Raw genomic sequence first — 25000 nt, 5'->3', positions numbered from 1 at the left:
ACGTTCCGGAAGCCTCCCTTGAAGAGCGCCCCCATCAAAAGAGGCACGCCAAGGTCGTCACGTGACTGGTTTACGTTGCGCCAGGTGCGGAACATCTACCATACACATTGTCTTACATGATATTAAACTCTTATGACATTTTAGTCCGGAAAGCCTGTCAGCTTTCAAAACACACGTTTACCGCCAAATCCAGTATAGTTAAGTAAACAAACAAAGCAAAGGTTGATTGCTGCTCAGACGGAGATCGACATAAAAATTGTTACTCCTGTGCTGAACTAAACACTAAGAAAACATATATCGAGGGGTAAGGGCCAGAACGTGATAAGTGCACTTTTCACACTTTTGGGAAAATCAAAAATAAGGTTTTGAGTAATAATATATTTTATTTGAAATAAGATAGGCATATGATAAATTGATTATATACTAGCAAATACTCATAAGATAATACACTAAACTTAAGAATAAGCAGGGTTATATACAAATTGGTGTTTTAAAGAAAAATGTACTTATATCTTATTGGCATGAAACTAGTCTGTCGAGCAATTTAGTGTATAAACGCACTAAGTGCACTTGTTTACAAATGTACCTGCACTTATGACTGATTATCTGTGTTTATATAGTTTTAAGTGCACTTACTGAAAACTAGCAGAAAACACTTTGCACATGTGCATGCTATAGAAAATAGTTTAAGTGTACTAAGAATAAGAATTTCACTGAATTGTATACTGGGTAAACACTAAAAATGTCACAAGTAACATTTTTTGTCAAACAAAACTTTCATATAGTCCTCTCTGTAAATATTGTTTATGAAGAGACCTCTGTCACTATACATTTTACTGTTTCTTTTGTACCAATTTAACTGTTTACTGATTTCAACTGTCCACTGAATACAACACCTATGCATGTATTGTAACAAAACTCAATCAAGCTGATCCTTACTCTGGGTCGGAGTCTTTATCGCTTTCCAGTGCGTCAGGATCTGGTAAGCAGTCTCTCACATTTTTGTCATCTGGTATGTCTTCGTAGTATTTGTGATACTCCGAGGGTATTGTTCCATTTCTACACAAAGAAATTAAATCTTTCTTTTTAGCAGTTGCTATTGGCAGTTTCTCAGTATACAGTCGTGGTAGCTTTGAACTGAGAGAAATACCTTTTCGTGACTGTTTGATTTTTATGCACTGGAATTCCTCGTCAAAGTCATGCTTGACATAAATATTGCTTATGTCTGCTTTTCGAAACTGGAGCCACTTAACTTTCATCCATTGAATTCTTCTTCCTTCAAGATCAATGATATTTTGTGGAAATACAGACTTTGCCAGACACTTTAAATCGTGGAAGTCATAGTGTTTCATAGGCACAACTGTATACGGTTTTTTCTTCCGAGCCAATCTAACGATTGTGTCCCATTCGCTTGGAACAAAGACTGAAGTACGCCTCTTAGCATTTTCTACTGCTGCATGCACCGAATCACTCTCCATCTGAGTGTGTCCTGTTTCTAGAAATTTTTGATCGATTGTTTCTAAACTAGGACTTTTACTGATGGCTTGTAGCAAAGCTGATGCAATGAACCTGTTTCGATTCTGTCCTGAACAACAATCTGAGTAAAGGACCAGATGTTTTGTTGTCACTGGCAATGACTGTATGTAAGTCTGAATGCAAGTTCCTATCTCGCACGATCCCCTGTTGCCTTCGGTTTCATTCCACAGGTAGCAAGTTACACTTGCATCTGCCAAAGAATAGAACGAAAATTGAAACAACTTAGTTTCCGCTTATAGTAGACTTGGCTGACAAGGGAACACGGTACTGGTAACACGGCTTCCAAGTCAAAAGTAGCAACACAGTATGATTTATCTTCTTTGGCTTTAGTTTTGTCGTTTTCTTTCTCAGCTCTTGCTTTTAACTTTCGTTTAATGTGCTCTTCGTAGTCCTGTTTGATGGTTTCTGTTAATTCACCATCTGTCTCTTTCTGGTGGAATACGACACATGTTTGACATTGATCTTTTTTAGGTACATGAAATGAATAATTATATTCCTCACAGAATACTGTTCTGTACTTTGAGGCACTGACAGCTTTCTTTTTCTCTGCTACACACTTCTCTTTATATAACCTGTACATCTGTGTGATATTAAGATCACTTCCAAGAAATTTTCTCCTTGTGTCTTGCCTTGTATAGTGGGCCTCAACCGTAGGGAAAGATTCAATATGCTGTCTAACCTGGTTAATCACTGCTTCTGGGGTCTTATTGTGTGGTGTATGTTTCCCTCTTTTGTCAAATGCAGCAAATATTCCAGTGGATGAGGACTTCAAAGCCGTTTCTACCACCCTATTGCCAATATTTAACGTTCTAAGAAAAAAATCTGTACAGACTCGTTTATTGTCAAGGTAGAAGCTTCTTGAACACACACGTCTCTTCTTTGCACTTGAACGAACTCTCTCAGGAGTGTTTTCCTTCACATTGGAACATAAAAAGTCCTTTTGGCGTTCGAAGGATCCAATATTCCAGTAGTTTTGAAAAACTGCATCTCTTTGCTCATGTGTGAAGATTTTTCTACATTTATATCTGCAGTTGCAACGAGCATCTAATAGCCGCTTTGCTTCAACAGACTTCCCTTTTGTATTTGTGTACTGTAGTCCAAGCATGCGTCGTTTCTTTCTAATATTTTTCTTCCACTTTTCTGGCTGTGCCTTGCGTTTTCTTTTCCCTGTAAATTTTGCAGGACTGTTATACTTTGCCTGCTTTCTTGGCGTGATAGTCTGTACATCAACAGTTTCTTTGTGTTCGTTCGTTGGTATTCCAGTGTCAGTGAAGTCATAGTTAGCATTCTTGGGTGTAGTTGCATTGGTGCAAGCATCATAATGTTCGAGGCCTGGCACTTGTATGAATGCCAGATTTATGCAGTCATTCGCATCAGTGTCTGCATGCAATGTTGGTCTTATCTCATACATAGGATTAGCACGCCTGCTACAGTAAATTTTCAATACTCTTCCAGAAACATTCGCTATTGCTAGGGGCAAAGCATCTGTAAGGTCGTAGTCCCAGTGCCCTTCTTCTCGCAAGAAATTTACTTTTGATATGTACTTATCCATTTTATTGGCACAAGTATTGTTTGGTAAAAAATCTATGTATGTATCTAACTTTGCTGATAGATGATCACATAGTTTCTGTCGAAGAATTTCTGGTGATTCAAAGTCACAAGTTGAAACACAAACAGCTTTAAACAGGCAATTTCCATCACCCTCTATTCTTACTCTTTTCAATCCATTGCTTGCTAACAAGGCATCTATATTTCGCTTGTGCATATCGCTTATAAGTTGTCTTGCTTTGTGCTGGTTGGAACTTTCTTGCTTTGCTTTTTCAATTGCTTGGTGCATATGCCTGAAAGCCATCGGGCGACCTGGCGTATTGCGTTTTGTTCGTGAAAGTTTGGTTGGTATTCGTTTCCATGCTTTGTTTCTTATTTTTTCCTTTGAACCTGAAGGTGAAGGTTGTACATTCTTTCCACTGGGTAAGTGGTAAGATCTTTCAGCATGCATCTTTCTTCTTGCTTCTGATAGATTTCTTTTCTTAATTATTTTCTTCTTCTTACGTTTTGGAACTTCATTCATTTCAGAGTCAGAAGAATGTATGTCTTTTTTTATTGATTCTATATGTCGGATCAGCAACATCATCATCTGTGTCTAATTCGCTTTCACTACAGGTACTGTCTCCTTTAAATAAAGACCGTTTACATTGCCTCTGCCTTTGTCTGACTAAATCCGCTAAGGGAATATTTTCACTATCGTTGTCATCAGAATAAGTGTTTTTCTCTGCAGATTTTTCAGTTTTATCATCTTTTTCTAAAATATTTGCTGATTCTTGTTTATCATTTAAATTATTGTCCAGTTCATCTTGCAGTTTTGTTGCTATGAACACAATGTTTTCATCAGTATCTTTATTTTCATCACTAAAATCTTCTTCTAACATTTTAGATATTGATTCCCAGTCTTCTGTAGGCTCCATTCTGCAAATATATTTTAATAATTATGTAATAATTTAATATCAATCTGTAATAACAAACTCTATTCATTTCGAAGAAAATGATAGGCTCTAATAACATGATTTACTTGTAAATTTACTATACAAAATAATGAAGTAAAAACTACTAAATAATTGAAGAACTAAATCAATACTCACCTAACATTTAATACATTGCCTTCCTTACTTGATGAAAACATAAGTTTTTATGTTCACATTCCATTCCAGGTACAAGACAAAACATCTGCTATCTTGTTTAATTGTTTAACTTGATACTTAGGTGTTATCAGATAATTAGGTATAGGCACTTGAAACATTATCACACTGCAAGTGTTGCCTTACATATTAATCTAAACAGGCATAAGTGTACTTATTACATTATGCCTCTGAAAAATCCTAGTATGTTTCTTTTCTATTTATATACAAGTGCACTTATATCATTTTGGTTCCTACTTTCTGTCTCATTTTCATTTATTTTTTTCTAGCCAGATTGTACCAAGTGCATTTACTACAGTCTGGTTCTATCAGGAATGGATATATAACGTTCTGGCATAATACAAAAATACTCCATAACACTTAGTGCAAGGGGGTTCTATACAATAATTATGTTAAATGACTGAATATAAGCCTGGTTTTTAGTGCAAAAGATGCGGCAGTAAATATTACATATTTCTTTTGCAAAACCCGATTTTCCTTCAAAACTGCACTTATCACGTTCTGGCCCTTACCCCTCGATATAATAGTTAATAATTTTTGAGAACTCGAACAAAGATTGATGCACCAATGGAAATCAATTGCTCAAGAAAAAACCCATATGTATAAGGCTGAACAAAAATAGTTTAAATCGTTAAAATAGTTTGATATACGACACCTGGACAAACACTTCTAAACCAATACCACATCGCGTCGCATGGAACCTTAACTTCATTTGTACTTTAAATACTCTTTTTTAAATTGTACCGCCAGTGGTTCCTGGTTACAGATTCGAGAACAGCAAATCTAATTCCTTTGGTTAACTTAAAAAAGTTGGTGAAAATTAAATACATACACTAGCAAGAGGGTGTTATCATGTTAAGGGTTTAAAGTTTTCCCTTAAGAGTTTATTTAATACGGGTCAAGGAACGCGTTTAAAACTTACCACCCTAGCGTTCGGTGACGTTGACGTTAGTGGGCAACCTGGCGTTTGAAGACGTTGAAATTAAAGCTTATCAACGTAAAGTTTGTTGACGTAAACGTACGTGGGCTTACCAACCTGACGTTTGGTGACGTTGACGTTAAGGCTGATCAACGTGACGTTTAGTGAGCTTGTCGTTAGCGGATATACCAACGTGACGTTTGGTGACGTTGATTTTACAGCTTACAAACCTGACGTTTGGTGACGTTGACGTTTTTGGACGTCAGGAGGGCGGTGTCAATCTCCATGAAGGGCAACCCCATCAGCACGAACGCCTTGTACCACGAGGCGCCGAACGCCTCGACGAGATCGTCTAGTAGGGCATCGTCCAGCAACACTGATTGTAGATAATAATTTGAATGTTGGCCTCAATCTGGGAAAACGGGGTTAATGCCTGTGCGTAAAGTTGTATCCCAGATAGGCATGTGCAGTCCGCACAGGCTAATCAGGGACGACATTTTCCGCTGTTATGAAATTTTTCGTAGAAGGAAGTCTCCTCTAAACGAAAATCCAGTTTAGACGTGAAGTGTCGTCCCTGATAAGCCTGGGCGGACGGCACAAGCTAATCTGGGAGAACGTTAATGCATTAAAACCTGTTTTCCAAAAGCGAGGGTCATTTTTATATCGAAGTGAATTAGGTCCTTACCTGCAGAGGTTACCGTCCAGGCGCAATCTGATTTAAATCAAATCCAAAGATTCACTTCAATGTGTCGCTGATACATATCGAAGTATAGAAGCGTCCGACTGAAGATGTCTTAAACAAGATTGCTTCTTGACGGTAACCACTTATATCACACGTGATGTCAGTAAGTAACTTCATCTCATTGAATACAACACAGTGTAATTTAAAAAAGGTCACTTGATAATATGTTCAAGGTAAAAACAATAAAACGGACAAAAGGAAATTCCAAAATAAATTTCAATCGATCAAAATTACATGTTTTTTTTATGGCGGCTTTGTTTTGAGAAAAGCTATTCTCGCAAACAGTCAAAATATGCGATTAACCGGAGGTTAAGCATGTATGCTTAAAAAAACATAAAACATATTGCACTTACGAAAATTAAGACGAATTTTAAGTGCTATTTCTTATTGTAGGTTATATGTACAGGGAGTAAGTAATTGTTTCGAACTATCAAATTGATTTACATACAGTATGCATAGACATAATTAAGGTTTCGTTTTATATTGCGACATATTTTAATCGAATAGAGCGTTGAAAGGTAGCTTTTAAGCATGTGTTGACATATTTATCAAATTTCTTTAAAAAATCGCACGTATTAATTTTTTAAGACATATTTTAAGTTCTAATAACTACAGCATTAGAATCTACCACAAACAATCCAATAGTATTTCTTATTTTTTATAGCTCATATGGATATGCGTTCATTGAACTTAAAATGGTGCTAAACATGAACATTAATTATATTTATTTTATCTTTTATTATTTTAACAAGTATAGATATAATTTATTATTTTTCCACTGATGTAAATGCGTGGAGTATGCAATTAGTAGTAGAAGAAGCAGAAATAGTAGTAGTAGTAGTAGTAGAAGTAGTAGTAGTAGTAGTAGTAGTAGTAGTAGTAGTAGTAGTAGTAGTAGTAGTAGTAGTAGTAGTAGTAGTAGAAGAAGTAGTAGTAGTAGTAGAAGTAGTAGTAGTAGTAGTAGTACTAGTAGTAGTAGTTGTAGTAGTAGTAGTAGTATTAGTAGTAGTAGAAGAAGTAGTAGTAGTAGTAGTAGTAGTAGTAGTGGTAGTAGTAGAAGTAGTAGTAGTAGTAGTAGTAGTAGTAGTAGTAGTAGTAGTAGTAGCAGTAGCAGTAGCAGTAGAAGCAGCAGCAGCAGCAGCAGCAGCAGTAGCAGTAGAAGCAGCAGTAGTAGTAGTAGTAGTAGTAGTAGTAGTAGTAGTAGTAGTAGTAGTAGTAGTAGTAGTAGTAGTAGTAGTAGTAGTAGTAGTAGTAGTAGTGCTAGTAGTAGTACTAGTAGTAGTAGTAGTAGCAGCAGTAGAAGCAGCAGCAGCAGCAGTAGAAGTATCAGTAGTGGTATTAGTAGTATTATAAGTATCATCAAACTCGTCATTATTAGTTGCAGAAGTGGCAAAAGTACTGATGGTAGAAGTATTATAATACACGATAAGTTAATTAAACGCAGATAATATTATAACGTAAAGGCTCTTACCCGCATTGCTGTTATTGCTCAGATACTTCATGTCCGGGTCACGAGATTTCTCCTCCGGCGCTTCCTGTTCCTCAGGCGGTGTCACCACTATCTCGATGTCGGGTACTGGATCCACATTGTTCAGCGCGCGCTCAACTGTTGCTTGCAGCCTCGCCAAACCATCCATAGCAGGCTTAACATTCAAAGCTCGAGCCTCCATTGGTTTCGGTGAGCGTTCGATTCCCACAACGGAACCAGAAGTTCCAGCGTCCGCCATCGACTTTGAGGAAAGATCGCGCTGCCTAGCGGTTTTGACGTTCCTCATTTGAGATTGCTCCAATCCCCGAACGGATCGAGCGCTAGAAGTATTCCGCGGATTCTGCGACATGCGGACCGTTTCGGTTGATTTGGACCAGCCAGCATCCACGGGGTTGACAACAAGATTCACGTCAAAATAGGTCAACCGCTGCTTATCGCCCTGCTTCGCGTTGTCTGTATCTACACGTTTCGATACTACCAATCGACAATTCATGAACTGCACCGTTCTGCCTTTCAGGTCGATTTCAAACGTCAGCACGTTCAGACGCTTACGGTGGAAGCTGAGATCTCGCCGGTGAAGGTCCGCCCTTAATAAATTGTTTTTGTCACAAAACAAGATATGAAATTCTTCCAAACTTTTGATCGAAAATGCCTCAGGCCGACTCTCGGCCATGTTTTCTCGCGATTGCTCCTTGAATCCCTGTAGTGTCCACGCCTGACGGCGGGCGTCCAATGTCTTTCTGCGGGCAACACTCCAGCACAACTGTGAACCTGAGGGATGAACGTGATTGTGATTTTTAAAATGAACATACTAACATATTAATAACAATAATAGTAATAAGAAGGAGAGTGACAAGAAGAAGAAGAAAAAAGAAGAAGATGAATAAGAAGAAGAAGGAGGTGAAGAAGAAGAAGAAAAAGAAGACGAAGAATAACAAGAAGAAGAAGAGGAGGAGGAGAAGAGAAAAGAAGAAGAAGAAGAAGAAGAGAAGAAGAGAAGAAGAAGAAGAAGAAGAAGAAGAAGAAGAAGAAGAAGAAGAAGAAGAAGAAATAATGCAACAGCAAACAAATACTATTACAATTTTGTCTATACAAAGATGTCAAATACATTTCTTTCTATATACAAATGTCGTAAAAATGAAATGTTTCGTGTGTACCAATTCTATGACACTTTACACAGACATGAAGCACCGCGACTGTGCGAGTCAAATGTTCCTGATGAGTTATACCCCTAATAACACTAAGCATTCTTCCTAAAAGAACTTAAGTATGAAGTTTATTTGAATCCCTAACAACAAACACAGGCATATTGCTGCTAGTTTCTAGAAGAGATAAACGGATGGACTGACGGACATATGTGATTAATATTTTCCTCGTAAGTAAAGTTGAGAACTTTAGGAATATGATACTTATAAGGGAGCATTAAACAGTACTTTTCTCTTTCGAGCAAGCATTTTCCAAATACATTAAACCAAACGCAGTGGAGAAATTGACAAGGTTCCGTCTGGCGATCAGGACGGTCTGGGTTCGGGGCCTCACCCTTTGAGCTTTCAAAAGGATCTTCATTTTTAAGAAGTAGTATTGTTTTCACAAATGAAACGAACTGAATACTGTCTCAATAAAATACAGCAAACTTCAAATAAATAGGTTTTAACTAAACCAAACGCTGCATTTTATTCCTTCATACCTCGCGGTGCGCTCCACGCATTTCGAGAAGCACAGAAAGCCGACGTTGCAATGGGTGTGCAGGGTCTGAGAGAGCGCCGCGGTTGCCTCCTTGAAGAGCGCGGCGTCTCCCGTGCCCGGTACTACCTGGGCGGCCATCACGTGACTGGTAACAAATATGGAGAGAAATTCGAGACATAATATTTCTCTTATTGCATTGGTGGTGTAATTTTCGATTAACGGGCACACGTCAGTTCACCGACATTGCTTTCCGCATTACAATATTGATATGATTACTTTTATATACGGTAAACTTGGGTTTTATTTAGCAAGATGTAAAATGAAATATTTTAAAATATGATAAAAGTATTCGATATGTTTCAAGCACACTGCGTTTCTGTCATTTAATTTTATAAATTGTATGATAGTCAGAATACATGATACAGTTTGTAGTAAAAAAAATAGGGATCTAGCACTGTTATCGTTAAGTTTTGGACATACGGACGAAGGATGTTTCGCTATTCGTACAAGCTGTGTGATTTTAACTTTCCGTTCCCAATACAAAGTGTAGCCATTGAAACATATAAAATATGCGCCAGTACAAATCGATTATTAGCGCTTACACTGGTAAAGCTGAAACATCGCAGATGACAGACATCGGATTGGAGTCGTCATGTATACCGGAAACACGTGACCACGTGTCACCTACGTGCTGTAGAACAACGAGTTCGCTGTCGGCACCAAAACTGGCAGGCATCGGAATCTAGGGAATCACGAAAATGTATTTATATAATATGGCTATAAGCATCTGTATCCGTAGTATCGGCCCTTTTAACGAATACATCTTAATATTTTAAGTGAAAAGATAACAAACACACAGGTTTTATATGTCATTCTATAGTCACATGTGTATTCTTGAACAAAAGTAAACAAAAGCAGCATTTAAATCGAACATGTTTTGACTAAATACTGACTAGTCTTAGCTCCCTGTAGTAATATGTATCATGTACAAAGTTTCTCATAATATCGGCCCTTCTGATTGGTTGCTAAGGTTTGTGACTATGCAAATGTTCTTGTTCTATAAATAGATTCTGAATGCAAAAATGAAACTCTTGCTCATGTTGTTCCTAAATTATATTCACATTTTTTCACATAAAACATTTGATAAACCTATAAACAAACTAATACAAATATGTATTACGTAATTTAAAAAGCATAGCATCACCCTGGAATAGACATGACCTACTTTCCAATGAAACCCGAAAATCATGAAATTGATCGTCCTCATTTTCATTAAATAAAAATTTAAAAAAAACTTCTTAAAATTGAAAAGCATTAACTGTCTAGCACTACTTGAGGGGTTTTCGTTTAAGTCACGATACGATGCGGAGGTCCGATACTATGAGAATAAGGGATGCATGCAGTTTGTAACAAGTTAACAAACGGCCCCACTTCTCGGGGAGTTCTAAATCCCAACACAAATCTCAAAAGATATCCTACTGACAAATGCGATCGCTTGTTACAATTGACCTTTGTTTGATTGACACTGTTTTAAATATTTACACATGAGCTTAGGTTTAATCTTTAAGTTTGTAACATTTAAGGTCCAGCAACACCAGAAAAAAAACATGCTTACGGAGGTTTCAAGTACGTTAATCAGATTTTTTTTCTAGCTCTTTTTAATAAACGATGATTATGTTCTTCAGGGCCGTACCCAGGAAATGTTGACTGGGGGGGCCCAAACGGGGAGGGTGCGGGAGGGGTTGCCCCTCCCGAATAGATTTTTTTTTATTAGGCACTGTTCAAGGTGAATTTTAATGCATATAGAAACATATGTTGTGTTATAAATGTATGGATATATAACAAGTAAATCAGCACCTTTCTAAAGTCTAAAGCTTTAACCATTACGGGCCGTCCATAAAGTATGTCACGCTCCAGGTGGGGGAGGGTGAGTAAGAAAGTGACAGTTTGTGACATGGGGGAGGGGAGTCAGGCCATGTGTGATGTCACACATTTATTTAAAAAAATGTATAATTTATTTATTATTTCTTTAGTAGAATTTAAAAATAATTTTCAAAAATTTGTGAAACATTTGAATTAGTTTGATGTCAAAATAAGACGAATTGCGTATCTCCTGATTCTGTTGTTCGAATGTGTAATAGGCAACTTGGCTGGGCCGGCTTATTCGATAGGCACAACATCCACACAGATTTCAATGACGAAATAATTGGACTGTTCCATTTTTAGTTAGTTAAGGGTTGAAAGAAAATCTAAATTATAATTTCGTTTTATTAGAGGTTAACACGTGGATACATATTCATACTGCTCATCGTAACAACCCTACAGTTATAAAAGCCTGTAATGTGAAAGTTCTTTTACCGGTAAGTGAAATTTAAATACGGTTGAATAGTGAATTGAGTTTTAGATTAAATTTAAACTAAGTATTAATTAAAAAAAAATGTTTGAAAGTGTGAGTTTGTGACGTACTTTAGGGAAGGGGGTCCAAGATTTTGTAACAGTTTGTGACATGCCGAGGTAAAAATGGTAAAAAAAGCGTGACATGCTTTATCAACGACCCCTTGGTGTGAAATTCACACACATGTTTAAATTTTTAGATTTCAGAAATGTATTACACTTTATAAAGAAGTAAAAGCAACCTTTGAAACTAAAAAACCTTTATTATGAAATGTAACATAAAGTATGACTGTAGAGGAGGTTTGATTTCAAAGAGAAAATACTACTATGGTTATATGTCAGTAACTACAAGACAAGTTTTCACAGAAATGTTTAATAAGCTATGACTCTAGAGGAGGTATGAATTCAAAAGAGAAAACACTATTATCGTTCAGACCTACGACCTTCTGTATCAGTTACATCCATTCTCTGTTTCTCTTTCCTTGTCCAATCAAAAGACGTGTTACACCCACCATCAAAAGATGAAGCATTGAGCACAATGGGTAATTTGACAGATCGGGGATGTGTGTACAAGGTGATAAGAAAACAATGCCTAAGGGCGTATCTCCACTGGCGAGTAAAATAGCGCTAATCCCCTTGTGTATCAGGGGCAATAAAACACATCTGCAGAATCTTACTGATCGTAATGTGCACGCTACAATATCAGGTCGATAATCTTACTTCGATCTGTAAACTGGCGATGGCTGTGTCGTCTGCGCTCAACTTGTACACCGGTGTCGCGGCTATGATTTGCCCTTCAATTATATCCGCCTCCTCTGGCATCTCTAGAATCTGATAAAATTGTAATCAACGCATCGTCTAGTGTATCTAGTCATGACGAATAAGAAGCAGGAGTTATTTAATTGCCTCTATGTTTATATCGGTACCGTTTGTTACTTAAAGGGATCTTTTCACGCTTTGGTAAATTGACAAAATTGAAAAAAGTTGTTTCAGATTCGCAAATTTTCGTTTTAGTTATGATATTTGTGAGGAAACAGTAATACTGAACATTTACCATGGTCTAATAGAGCCATTATATGCATCTTTTGACGATTTTAAAACCTAAAAATTATAAAGCGTTGCAACGCGAAACGATTGAATAATTTGGAGAGTTCTGTTTTTGTCGTTAAATTTTGTGAAACTACGAAGATTGCTTATATAGGGTATAAAATACGTACAGCATGTGTACTCGGCGGAATAGCTCAGTAGGCTAAAGCGTTTTTACTTCAGGACTCTGGCAGGACACCAGGGGTCACTGGTTCGAAACCTGCTCCGGGCAATGTTCTTTTCCTTTTTTTAATTTTTTTCTTGATTTTTTACTGGAGCTTTTACGATCCAATGTTTACATTTATCAATATAAAGCATTTAATGAATAAGTTTAAAAAATGCCAAAATCTGTGAAAAGGCCCCTTTAAATATAGTATGATTTCAAGTTAACATGCTTTCTTGAATAGTAACATTGACCATGGAAAACCATGCGTCAAATACGCGTCATGACCGTCAAGGCTTTTTTATATTTAAAATTATATTGAAATCATTTCAGTCAAAACCTAACTATGAAACCAACAACCAGACTATATGCATGTCGGCAACATGTCGAGCCGATTGTCATTAGGGCACGTACTCATTTAATACGCTGGATAATACATATATTTGACCTTAGGTCATAAGTGTGACCTTGACCTTAAAACACGACGTGACACACCTTCTCCACATGGTTAACATTGTTGGTAAAGTATTCAAATTTACATAATGCATAATGCATTTACAGTATGATCATGTGTTTTAATAGCAAAATTTTACAATTGACCATTAAGGTAATAAGACGGTTGTTTCACATACTCAATCTAAACATGGTGAACATTTGTGTTAAAACAAGTTAAGTGCTTGATGAAGTAACAATCCAAACAAGCTGTTTTATGCAAAAGTTTAATCTTTGATCTTTAAGTTTAATCTTTTCATTTTGAGGTAGGTAGCCGAATTTTACACGCGATACCTTGTGTTCTTATGGTAGACATTTATGGTAAATTATTTTAAAAGTACATGATAAATGACAAAGTTGCCGTCCGGACATGTTGTTTTGTGGCCAATTTGATATTTGACCCCTTACTGTGACCTGGGCCTTTGAGACGGGGAGACATGTGTTGCACGCGACACACCGTCTCTTCAATGTGGCCATTTGTGGTAAGTTATTTTAAGATTGGGTGATGAATGACAAAGTAACAGTACGGGCGAGCTAATTTATGGCAAAATTTCACCAGCGACCTCTTAGTTCGACCTTGGCGTTTGAAGATGGGAGACGAGTGTTGCTATATCGAGCTTTCCGCAAGCGGGATCGGCAAATTTTCTGATTACATTGACCATGTTAGATAAGTACTCGTCATATACTGTAATAATGTGGTATAGTAATCGATTGTCGTTTTAAAATACATTTTTGTTTCACAGACAAATCTGACAAATTCATTAAATGTTCAAGGGTCGGTGCATTTAGTGCAAAGGTAAGGGCAACTTGACGTAAACACTTTTTTAACCGTTTTTAACGTCCATTATACGAATACATTATTTACCAACCTCGAGCGCTAAGCTTGACGACCTTTTAATAAACACATTCCGTGGAACGCGCAGTTTCACTCTCTTGTCCAGCGATGACGTCACTTCTATGACTGATGTCCCGACCTCCCAGAGTTCTATTTTCGGCTTGAGTAGCGCCGTAAAGGTTTCCTTGCGCGATATAGAGGTGTCGAACGTGAGGATCTGACCCTTAACAAAAAATGAGACCGTCTGTTATATTTTTAATTGGCAATTAACACAAACCTGTTTTCAAATTTTGATGTAGAGCATTCCGATTATAGATGCTCCGATAAAATGTGTGTTCAACCATCTTTGAACAATACTGGTATTTGTTTAATTAAGATTACATCTTATTATGAACAGGTCACTTTTACTAAGCCAGCAACATACAGAATATTTAGAACAATAGTCTATATGTATACTTCGTATTTATGTTAAGTATTAGGTTTCCGTGTTTTTGATAAACATACATATTCACACTTTCTTGTAACATATTTTTCCCTAATCTATATTTTCATACTTTTGACAAACTTGCAATTTTTACAAATGTGACAATTGAAACATTATTCTGCGCATACTATAGTATTAATCCCCATACTTATATTTTAATTGCATTCAGTTCTTAAAATACAACGAAATCTTTGCATTCTTTTGCACGTTCGCTTTATTAGAAAAATAACCTTGATGAAAATGTAAGAAATGAGCTTATATTCTTCATTCGCGTAGAAACAATCTAATTTGTCAATAAACCAACATGCTCATCTGTACTATCAGTAAAAGAAAAAAAACCTGCTGATCATTGTTGAGTGTGACGTCACTGATAACACGTCCATCGCCGAGCCGCACAAGCACGTCCTCGCGTGACGTAATAATGACGTTATAGATACGAATGGCTATGGAGTAAGGTGCGGCAGAGTCCGTTTCATCGAGCAAGTGACACGTGTATACGTCACTGATGATGTCATCGCCTGGATTCAGGGTGACATCAGGCACGCGCTCTATCATCTGGCGTTTGCACAAAATCGGAGAACGTTGCAGCAACTCGCCGTTTGCTCGCATTTCGATACCGAGTTGTCCGAATTGTGTGAACGAACGTGATGTCAGTTCTTTCACACAAAATCTGTTAGACAAGATCGATAATAATGTGCTAATAAATTTTACATTTAGCGAATGGGACAGTAAAATAGTCCATATTTGAATTGATTAGTTTGTATAAAACTTAAGTATGGCAAATTGAACAAAGTGTTATAAAACATGTATTAGAATTAGTATAAATAGAACTAATTGTCATTTGCTTTAACATGTGTGACATATCTTGCCTTACCATCGTAATACTATGGTTGTATGTTTCATGCCAACCGTCCGCACATCAAACCATATTCGGGCATCACATTAAAAATGCAGCAATACAATGTCAAGAATCCAGCTGCACAATATGCATACATAGTAGGGTAGATGGTTCTTGTTTGCCTCATATCTGGTTAACACGACTCAAAATGTTTACTTTTATGTTAGTTGTTGGATACCTGATACTTTTAAATTCCATAAGAAAAACCTACGATTGGGAATAGATATTATTCGGGAGTCAACCAACCACTATGTACAAACAACTTTGCACTCGTATGCACGTGTGCCTTATGGATATTCGCGTATAGACAAACAATGTAGATTTTTCAAATTTCAATACATAACTCCGTATATATATATATATATATATATATATATATATATATATATATATAATATATATATATATATATATATATATATATATATATATATATATATATATATATATATATATATATATATTTATATATATATCATTTTCAATCGCATTAAAAACAAGTTTAATGACTTATGAAATAACAACTATGTGCACCTTTTCTCGCTGACCTCCTCGATTATGTCCTGGAACTGTCCAGATGTCAGGCTTCCCTTGCATAGCTCCGCGGGAATTTTGCCGTCCTGTAAAATTACAAAATCTTTAAAGTCCTCGAAGTGGTTGCCTCTCATATTCGTTGACAAGCTATAAGTAAAAACTATAAACAACCATTCAAATTTATGTTCGGTGGATGGTGAAATTATTAAATAATATGTTTTAGTCAATGCTCAGCGTAAAAAAAACACGAAGTTACCGACTAGCTAGCAGAGTGGTTGTTACACGCGTTTCTTACCTAGGCGACTTGGATTCGATATTCGTTCCCGAAATCATGTGATTTTGGTTTGTGGTCACCATACTGGACATGTAGGGTTTCCTTCTGGTTCTCCGGCTCTTCCCCCACATTCACCCCCACCCCCCTCCCCCCACCACACACACACGCAGCACAAGATTAAACAAACATTGAAAATCGTTCATAAACAACCAAATGTTTATGGAAATTCAAAAAATCGTCCCAACTTTCGTGAGTCTAGTAAGTTTATAGGGTAGGAGTGTTGGGACCACGCTGCGGGTCCGCACATAGTGCATGCTGGGACACGGAAGGACATCATTAACTTCGAAATACACACACGCCGTAAATTGTAGTAAAATAAATGACACAGATATGCGTATTATCTGAATGATAGACGCGATTACATACGGCGAAAAATCGAAACAAACGCTGCTTACCTTGTCCTTAATGCTCGATGACGCACCATAACACAGCAGTATTTGCGTGATGGTCACGTGACCTCGTATTGCAGCCTCATGCAGTGCCGTTCTGCTGGTTGTCTGCAATATACAAACATGCAAATTTTACTCATTACGCGGAATATATCGTAATCAAAATACATATTTCTTTTGCAATTTTTGGCATTGATCCCTCATGTTTGTCATAGTCATAGTCCATGATTTTGATCTTCGGATTATTACCATCATGTTTACACCATTCCGCTCTTCCATTAAAGACGTCAAATCCGAAAACAATGAACTAATCCAATAGATTTTTCTAAGATTCAACGCGATGACGTACCTTCTTTTGAAGGCTGAAGCACCTCGAAGACGCCATTTCCTGTTCTAACCTTGTTTTGCAGGTAAACGCATTCGTGGCGTCCAGTGCATATATTTGCAGGTTGACGCATCCATGATGTCATTTCCAGTGCCAGTCTTGTTAATGTGTTTGAAGCAACCCCATGACACCATTTCCTGGGCCTTCTTTGTTTTGCAGGTTGACGCAACTCCGCGACGTCATTTCCTGTAGCGCCCATGTTGTTCCGATTGAAGTAAAACCATTATGTCATTCCTTGCGCCTACCTTCTTCTTCTGGTTAATACATCATGGCGAAATATCCAGTTCCTTCCTTGTTATGGAGTTTGACGCAACCCCATGACGCCAATGTATGTGCCTACCTGTTTGACGCAACCCCATGACGCCAATGTATGTGCCTACCGGTTTGACGCAACCCCATGACGCCAATGTATGTGCAGCCTACCTTAATCTGGAAGGTAACTCATCCCTGACGTCTATTGGTTTGTCTACGTGACGTCATTACTTGTAGCTGCCTTTTCTGCTCTACTATGAAGCAATTGCATGTGCCTACAGTAACGCAAATATATGACGTCATTTTCGGTGTCTTCACGCAATTCTTTGACGTCTTTTCCTTTCATGAGCTTACCTTTACGCAACTATAAGACGACATTGTCTTTGCCTACCTTAACGCATTTATAAGACGTCGTTTTTTGTGCCTACTTTGTCACAAATAATGACGTCATTACCTGCGCTCACCGTACGGCAAGTATATGACGTCATTTCCTGTGACTACCTTGACACAACTCGATCACTGAATTTCATGTGCCTACCTTATTTTGTAGGTTGACACTGGCCCCGTGTTTCAGAAGCAGGTACACGCACGTTGCGTTTCCTAGTCGCACGGCATTGTGGAGGGCGATCTGGTCGCTCTGAACACAGAAAGGAATCCTCGTGTAATTGAATTCAAATGATCCAATGCCTCTACGATTTTCGGATTTAATGACGAGATAAAAAATATCGACTCCTAACATCTTTCAGTCAACCAGTCAAAATGTCAAGGTTTTGTTAGTGAAAGTGAAATAAGCTGGTAAAAATATTTGACGCACAATTAGACTTAATTAGTGAGAATCGGAGGTTGAAGTTACTATTTTATGCGACGTTTCTTTGGTGTGTAAAGACCCGGGACTATTTCCAATAAAAAGGTCAATCATATGCAAAAAGATACTAAAGTAATTCATGAAGTACCTGATCTATGATGTCGGTGGGTGGGTTCCGCTTGAGTAGCGACAGCAGAAGATCGGAGGAAATCGACTTAGCGTCGAGGCATGGGTGAAGCACGGTGCGACGGCTCTGAAAAAGTAATTCTTAATGCATGGACATGCAGTCCGCGCAGGCTAACTTTCTACTTTCCGCCAAAACTGGTTGTCGTAAGATGAGACTTCATTTAACGTAAAATATCATAAACGCGGAAAGTAACGTCCTTGATTAACCTGTTCGGACTGCACAGGCTAATATAGACGAAACTTTTCGCTTATGCATTAAGGCCCGTTTTCCCAGATAATAGCTCGTATGCTTAATTATGTATGCATACTATTGGGAATAAATATTATAATAAAGTAGACACATTGTTTTCTCGTAAACACGCGTGGCGTTCAATTAATGCGAAATGTCTTGGAAATACCCTGATACTACAAGTTACGATGCAGATTCAACAGATTGGTGACAAGGGATACTATTAATTAATGGGTCTCTTTTAGACGTGATTTAGAATAAAAGTATATCAAACCAACTCATGTGCGACCCCCGTATATACTTGTAATGAACAAAACAGAAACAGCTGATTCTGGATTACCTTATCCACAAACGTAAGCTTCATGTCTGGATAGGTGTTCAAGATATTGCTGACCGCTGTAAGGTCACCTTTGTTAGCGGCTTGAATCAACTGAAAATGTAAATAAACATTGAAATAATCGTATGAATAACAAACGTTGTATTTTGTGTTATTGATATTTGTTTTCCATATAAACGATTGTTTTGGTTGCTGTTGTGTTGTGTTGTTGTTGTTGTTGTTTGTTTTCTTTTTTTTTGGGGGGGGGGGGACTGAGAATTTATTGAACAAAGTTAATGTTATGTAAGGATTGATGCCCGATCTTATAGAACAGAGGCCATGTTATCTAAGGATTGATGCCCGATCTTATAGAACAAAGTCCATGTTATGTAAGGATTGATGCCCGATCTTATAGAACAAAGGCCATGTTATATAAGGATTGATGCCTCATCTTATAGAACAAGGTCCATGTTATCTAAGGATTGATGTCCAACCTTATAGAACAAAGTCCATGTTATCTAAGGATTGATGCCCAATCTTACAGAACAAAGTCCATGTTAGCTAAGGATTGATGCCCAGTCTTATAGAACGAAAGGCATGTTATCTAAGGATTGATGCCCAATCTTATAGAACTAGGAACCTGTTATCTAAGGATTGATGCCCAATCTTATAGAACAAAGTCCATGTTATCTAAGGATTGATGCCAGTCTTATAGAACTAGGAACATGTTATCTAAGGAGTGATGCCCAGTCTTATAGAACGAAAGGCATGTTATCTAAGGATTGATGCCCAATCTTTCTGCCACGATTATGGTGAGTTTTGAATTAAACATGTTTATTATCTCTACATCGTCACGTGCAGACTTTTAGCCACTTGAGATGAAAAATGTACTAAAACTGTAAATATTTGTAATGCGATACGTGTTAATAAACCATTTTGACAGAAATGTGTTCTTTCAATATGAATTGAATCACATAGAGTGCATAAGAATTTTCCTTCAAAATGTATAGGACCAGTGCAAGTTTTACAGGCTTAAAGCTCATGTTCCTGTGAATATTTAAATATATGTCTTTATTTAATTGCACCAATAACTAGAAGTTTGTCAAAGATGATGCTATTTAACGCTGAACATGTAAGAGAGATTCAACAGCGGCGAGTTCAGAACGCATTATATACGATATTCTGTAAAAAAAAAAAACAGGCAAAGGCGATTGTAGCCTAAATTTAGTCCGTTCTGGGCGCAGCCATGTTTTGTGTAATGATTGTCTTTACATTAGTTTCAGCTGTAAAAATTTGAGTGAACTCCTCCAAGCGGTTAAAGAGTAGTTTAAAAACACTTTTTCGTGACGTGGGGGCGTACGAAGGGGCGTACAGACGGACTCGTGCGATTATTAATGCTTTCTATTCCTCGGAAGCAACAACATACTGTCATAAGCTAAATAACTAACGTATAACACTGTAGAGGTACATTTAACCACCTATAATATCAAAATATCAGCAGTCGCAAACACAACCTTCATTTCCGGTCCAGATGTGACGACCGTGGGTTCTCCTCTTCCGTATTCCGGTCTATTATGCGACTGCAGATTCGAGTAGACAGTCAGCAATGGTTGTCCTGCCTCTCTAGGCCCAGTTCTGGTCCCTGTGTTAGTGTCAGATACTTTATATGAGTCGTGTTCTGAGAAAACTGGACATAATGCATGTGCGTAAAGTGTCGTCCCAGATTAGCCTGTGCAGTCCGCACAGGCTAATCAGGGACGACACTTTCCGCTTTTATGGTATTTTTAGTTATAATAATAATATTAATAATAATAATAATAATAATAAAAGCTTTATTTACAGAAGGTTACACATAAAGACAATGAAACATTATACATATTATGCAAATGAATCAATACTTTTTTACAATGTGGCCTTCTTAAAACTAACTACACAAATAGGTTTATAAGTAAAAATAATCAAACAATTTTTTCTTACACCCATACATACCACCCATAGATAGACACGCATGAAAAATTATTGATTATAATAATATAATAATATATAATAATAATAATAATAATATAATAATAATAATAATAATAAAAGCTTTATTAACAGAAGGTTACGCATAAAGACGATGACGCATTATACATATTAAACTAACATACAACAAATAGGCCTATAACAAGTAAAAACATTATAACAATATTTTCTTACACCAATACATAACACACATTTTGCCTTTTAGACAGACACACATGAACTATCATTGATTAGAAAAAAAACACAACATATGACATATTATTGATTAGAAAATAAATGTGCTTTATATTGCCTTTTAAAAGCAGAGATAGAGCATGCCATTCTTATTCCAATCGGTATACTGTTCCAAATATCCATGCTATGGTATGAAAATCTCGTATCTTATAACCTGTATTTGCTTTGGTATTAACAATATCGCTATGGGTGGCAGATCTTAAGTTATATTTTTGATTTTGAGAAAAAAGTTATAATATTATTTAAAATATTCTGGAGTCTGATTGTTGACACATTAATATATCAAGATTGCCGTGTGGTATTTACATCTATTATTAAACGAGAAGCCAATTAAGCTGTAAAACATTTCTTGGATGTGTTCTATTTGGCTTTGTAGAATGACTTTCGCTGCGCGTTTTTGTAAAATATTCACTTTTTTTAAATTGGTTTTATTAGCGTTGCCCAAGATCGTACAACAGTAATCGAAACATGTTAGAATATATGATTTATGAAATAATTTCTTCATATCAAAAGTGAGATCATTTGATATCTTTTTTAGTAGAGTTATTTTTCTGCTTATTTTAGGAGCATGTTTTATCAATGTGTACTTTCCATTGCAGATGTTTGTCATATAAAGTCCTAAAATGTTATGGCTAGTGACATTTTCAATAGCATTATTATCTATTTTTAGATCAAGGTTGATATTCTTAATTTTTTGTTTTGATCCAATAAGCATGCATTTGATTTACTAGGGTTATCATCATGTTATTAAGGGTGCACCATTTTTGTATCGAATAAATATTTTGTAAGTTAGTTTGAATTTCTGAAGGATTGGCCCCTGTAGCATGTAGTGTCGAGTCATCAGCATACAAGTTTATGTCTGATTGGTTTAGTAATAACCCAATATTATTTATATAAATTAGAAACAAGAGAGGGCCCAAAATAGAACCTTGAGGGACACCACTCTTAATAGTAAGAGGGGTAGAAAAACTAGTTCCTAGTTTAACGCATTGTTGTCTTTGACTAAGATAAGAATTAAAAAGGGACAAGGTACCATCCGAAAAGTGATGAAGTTTTAGTTTGTATAACAGAATTTCATGATCTACTAAATCAAAAGCTTTTTTCATGTCAATAAAAACAGAACCAATACAATAACCGTTATCTACATCTTTGAGCCACTCATCAATAAGTCGAATCAGTGCTGTTTGGCAAGAATGATTTTCTCTGAAGCCTGCCTGATGTTTATTCAACACATTTGCTATTCGAAATAATTTTTGACGTGTTCACCGACCGCTTTAAAATTACTGTAACTCTATAGCTCTAAAGGATATTATGTAGACTTTGACTTAAGTCCAAGAATCTTTGTGAATACGGGCCCGGTGTCTCGCAAGGAAGCCATTCTCGCGGTTGTGTAAAAGTGTGACTAAAACCACGACTTCTTGCTGCTAATAAGGCGAGGGCTTTACTGAGTGAAATAGCCTTAAATCATATACAGAGCTATTCATCAATCCCACGTACGTTCGTACCATGACAACACAATTATCCATTAGTCAATTGTGCCATCAGCATAGTTTGCATCGTTATTTTGGGTGTTTAAGGCGGTTTGTTAACAAATTTTTTATGTATGGAACCGTGTGTTATTATTTACACATAATAAGAACCAATAAATGAGTTAACCGGAACTCTATATCTGATTGACAAGTAGCTGCAATGCCAGTTATCAAGGTAACAGGATATGGAATCATAAATCAGGTCGAAGATTATTGGTATAAATTTTAGCACAGATGTAAACAAATCACCCGATACGTTGCATTTCGCGCGAACATTACTTAACAAACACGTCCATTCAAACTCTCAAACTTATTGTGTACCCGCACTCATTTAACTAATTATAACCCAAAATGCACAGTTTAAAGTTTCCAATTTTGTTTATAATTGCGATCATTCAGTTTCTTAAACCTTCCTATGTGCGGAACCTTTGAAAAAAAAGATGTTTAAATACTTTATTTCTCAATTTTATGGTATTTGTAAGAAATAAACGATACATAAAATTTCCGATTTCAGTCACAACGAACCGATTTTTCCAATTCAAAGGGTTCTGGTATTCTCGAAATCGTGGGAAAAAACAACAATCCAACGTAATACCTGGGGTACTAGAAGCCTGGGGGTTTCCGAGTCACGCTTTCTGCCGCTTGTACCACGTGGTTGTGGCCTGACATTGAAACGCACGCTCTGAATAATAACAATAACAATTATGGTAACCAAGTGTAATTGACTTAAGTAATAACAAATCCTTGCCAATACAAGAGTGGTGCATAACTGTAAATGTAAATCCTTAAATTCGTGAAGGTCATCGTGTACTTCCGACGCGAAATAATACGTTTACGTTATATACATATATACATGCAATAATTTTTTTTCAACATTTCTGGTCATGTACACTAATTCAAAAGATTTTTTTTAATTGCGCTCACATGGTCCTTTTGTTCTGCATTAGATGTTTTAAAAACCAAAGGCGTTTTTTTTCTTATTATTAATTGGATAATTCTTCATGGTTCAAAGGGACCTTTTCACAGATTTTGGCATGTATTGAAGTTTGTCATTAAATACGTTATATTGATGAATTTAAACATTGTATCTAAAAAGCTCCAATTAAAAACAAGAATAAAATTAAAGAAAGAAAAAAGTAACCCTCAACTGGCCTCAAACCACTGACCTCTGACCCCTGGAGTAAAAGTATAACGCTTAGACCACTCGGCCATCCGTTCTCTTACAATGTGTGACGTATTTTATACTTTATGTTATAATCCTCGTAGTGTCACAAAATATAACAACAGAACTCTCCAAATTATTCAATCGTTTCGCGTTGCAACGCTTTATACTTTTCAGTTTTTTTATCGTCAAAAGATGCATATTATGGATATTTAAAGCATGGTAAATGTTCAGTATGACTGTATCCTGACAATATAACTGCAACGAAAATTTGCGAATCTGAAAACATTTTTTTTTATTTGTCAATTTAACAAACGTGAAAAAGGTTCCTTTAAACATAAACTTTTTATTACTTTTTGAACATTCCAAAGTATAAAACAACATAATTAAATAACTGAATGCGTTTTACAGAAATGTTGAACACATATGTACACAATAACTGTAATTATTCTTCACGTTGCGCTCGCATCTGATTATATTGAAAATGAAATAAAATATTTTATGTTCATGCACTCGCTTGCCACAGAATGAGATAGCAAAATTCCAGTGTATTGTATAATAAATTATTTAAAATATGTACGCCTAATCGCAGGTAAAATTCATCCCTGACTATATTGTGATCGTTTCTGAATTTACAGTTTAAGAAATTTGTACATTTACTATACCTTATCAACGCCCAACGAATCTGGGAGCTGACCAATCATAGGAACCTTGCTGTTGCTATTGTCGTTTCTACTACCGAAAACGCCGTCCGACTGGGTGTTGGGCGTTCGGGTGCTTCTCGTTTGACGCGCCGCTGGTCTGTCGGCGGGATACGAAAGTTCGACCATGCGTCTGTCCACTTGAACCGGTCCGATACCTGACGGCGTTTGCTTGACGGAAGATGGGCGGCTCATCTTTTATAACGCATCACTATCTGTCAATTTCGAGTTAATTCATTTCTTCATGGTGCTATATATATATCTTCCTAGCAATTGAAATCGAAATTCCAAAACATTGTATATTTCCACACAAAAACTACGCTATTTAGGACGATACTCCTAATAACGAACGTCACGCCATGTATAAAGTTCTCTTCAATACTTAAATCAGCTACAGAACTAAGATTCGGGTGACACTGCGACCCATGATGAAATGTCTATAGAAGAAAATTCTACGACAGCGTTTTGCACCATCTATTAATTATCATGATATAGAAAT

The 25000-nt window shown here is 36.7% G+C and overlaps 3 protein-coding genes and 1 long non-coding RNA gene across 4 annotated transcripts in view; all 4 read right to left on the bottom strand.

The window, feature by feature from the left end:
* Positions 1 to 9804, bottom strand: part of LOC127831572 (uncharacterized) — a 13876-nt gene extending 4072 nt beyond the window's left edge. Inside the window, exons 1-5 of the mRNA XM_052356552.1 lie at positions 9671 to 9804; positions 9070 to 9213; positions 7365 to 8122; positions 5382 to 5527; positions 1 to 95 (exon numbers count right to left, since the gene is read on the bottom strand). The exon at positions 1 to 95 is cut by the window's left edge and continues 33 nt beyond it. Of these exons, the coding sequence (XP_052212512.1) occupies positions 1 to 95; positions 5382 to 5527; positions 7365 to 8122; positions 9070 to 9213; positions 9671 to 9804 (1277 nt within the window). The remainder of the gene's footprint in view (positions 96 to 5381; positions 5528 to 7364; positions 8123 to 9069; positions 9214 to 9670) is intronic.
* Positions 311 to 4495, bottom strand: LOC127882440 (uncharacterized). The gene is made up of 2 exons (XM_052431078.1): positions 4176 to 4495; positions 311 to 4002 (listed from the first exon to the last, which is right to left on the bottom strand). Exon 2 carries the CDS (start codon positions 3671 to 3673, stop codon positions 1715 to 1717), a length of 1959 nt encoding a protein of 652 aa, XP_052287038.1. The 5' UTR covers positions 3674 to 4002; positions 4176 to 4495; the 3' UTR covers positions 311 to 1714.
* On the bottom strand, positions 9671 to 16025 carry LOC127882448 (uncharacterized). The gene is made up of 5 exons (XM_052431090.1): positions 15955 to 16025; positions 14862 to 15192; positions 14073 to 14261; positions 12140 to 12293; positions 9671 to 9810 (listed from the first exon to the last, which is right to left on the bottom strand). The coding sequence occupies exons 2-4, from the start codon at positions 15129 to 15131 to the stop codon at positions 12165 to 12167; spliced, it is 588 nt and encodes a 195-aa protein (XP_052287050.1). The 5' UTR covers positions 15132 to 15192; positions 15955 to 16025; the 3' UTR covers positions 9671 to 9810; positions 12140 to 12164.
* A 660-nt stretch (positions 16026 to 16685) lies between these two features.
* On the bottom strand, positions 16686 to 18294 carry LOC127882452 (uncharacterized). The gene is made up of 3 exons (XR_008050538.1): positions 18268 to 18294; positions 17853 to 17951; positions 16686 to 16785 (listed from the first exon to the last, which is right to left on the bottom strand). It is a non-coding gene; the product is annotated as an uncharacterized LOC127882452 (long non-coding RNA).
* Between the last annotated feature and the right edge of the window lie 6706 nt (positions 18295 to 25000).

The sequence above is a fragment of the Dreissena polymorpha genome, chromosome 5 (assembly GCF_020536995.1).
Source record: "Dreissena polymorpha isolate Duluth1 chromosome 5, UMN_Dpol_1.0, whole genome shotgun sequence".
Lineage (NCBI taxonomy): Eukaryota > Metazoa > Mollusca > Bivalvia > Myida > Dreissenidae > Dreissena > Dreissena polymorpha.
This window is presented reverse-complemented; position numbering and strand designations above follow the sequence as displayed.

Excerpts from the sequence above, each read along its gene's own strand:
- LOC127882440 (XM_052431078.1), bottom strand. The coding sequence starts at position 3,673 with ATGATGATGTTGCTGATCCGACATATAGAATCAATAAAAAAAGACATA.
- LOC127882448 (XM_052431090.1), bottom strand. The coding sequence starts at position 15,131 with ATGCGAGCAAACGGCGAGTTGCTGCAACGTTCTCCGATTTTGTGCAAA. Across the intron at positions 14,262-14,861 it reads CACTCAACAATGATCAGCAG|GGTCAGATCCTCACGTTCGA; the intron begins GTTTTTTTTCTT and ends TTTTTTGTTAAG. Across the intron at positions 12,294-14,072 it reads CGTCAAGCTTAGCGCTCGAG|ATTCTAGAGATGCCAGAGGA; the intron begins GTTGGTAAATAA and ends CAATTTTATCAG.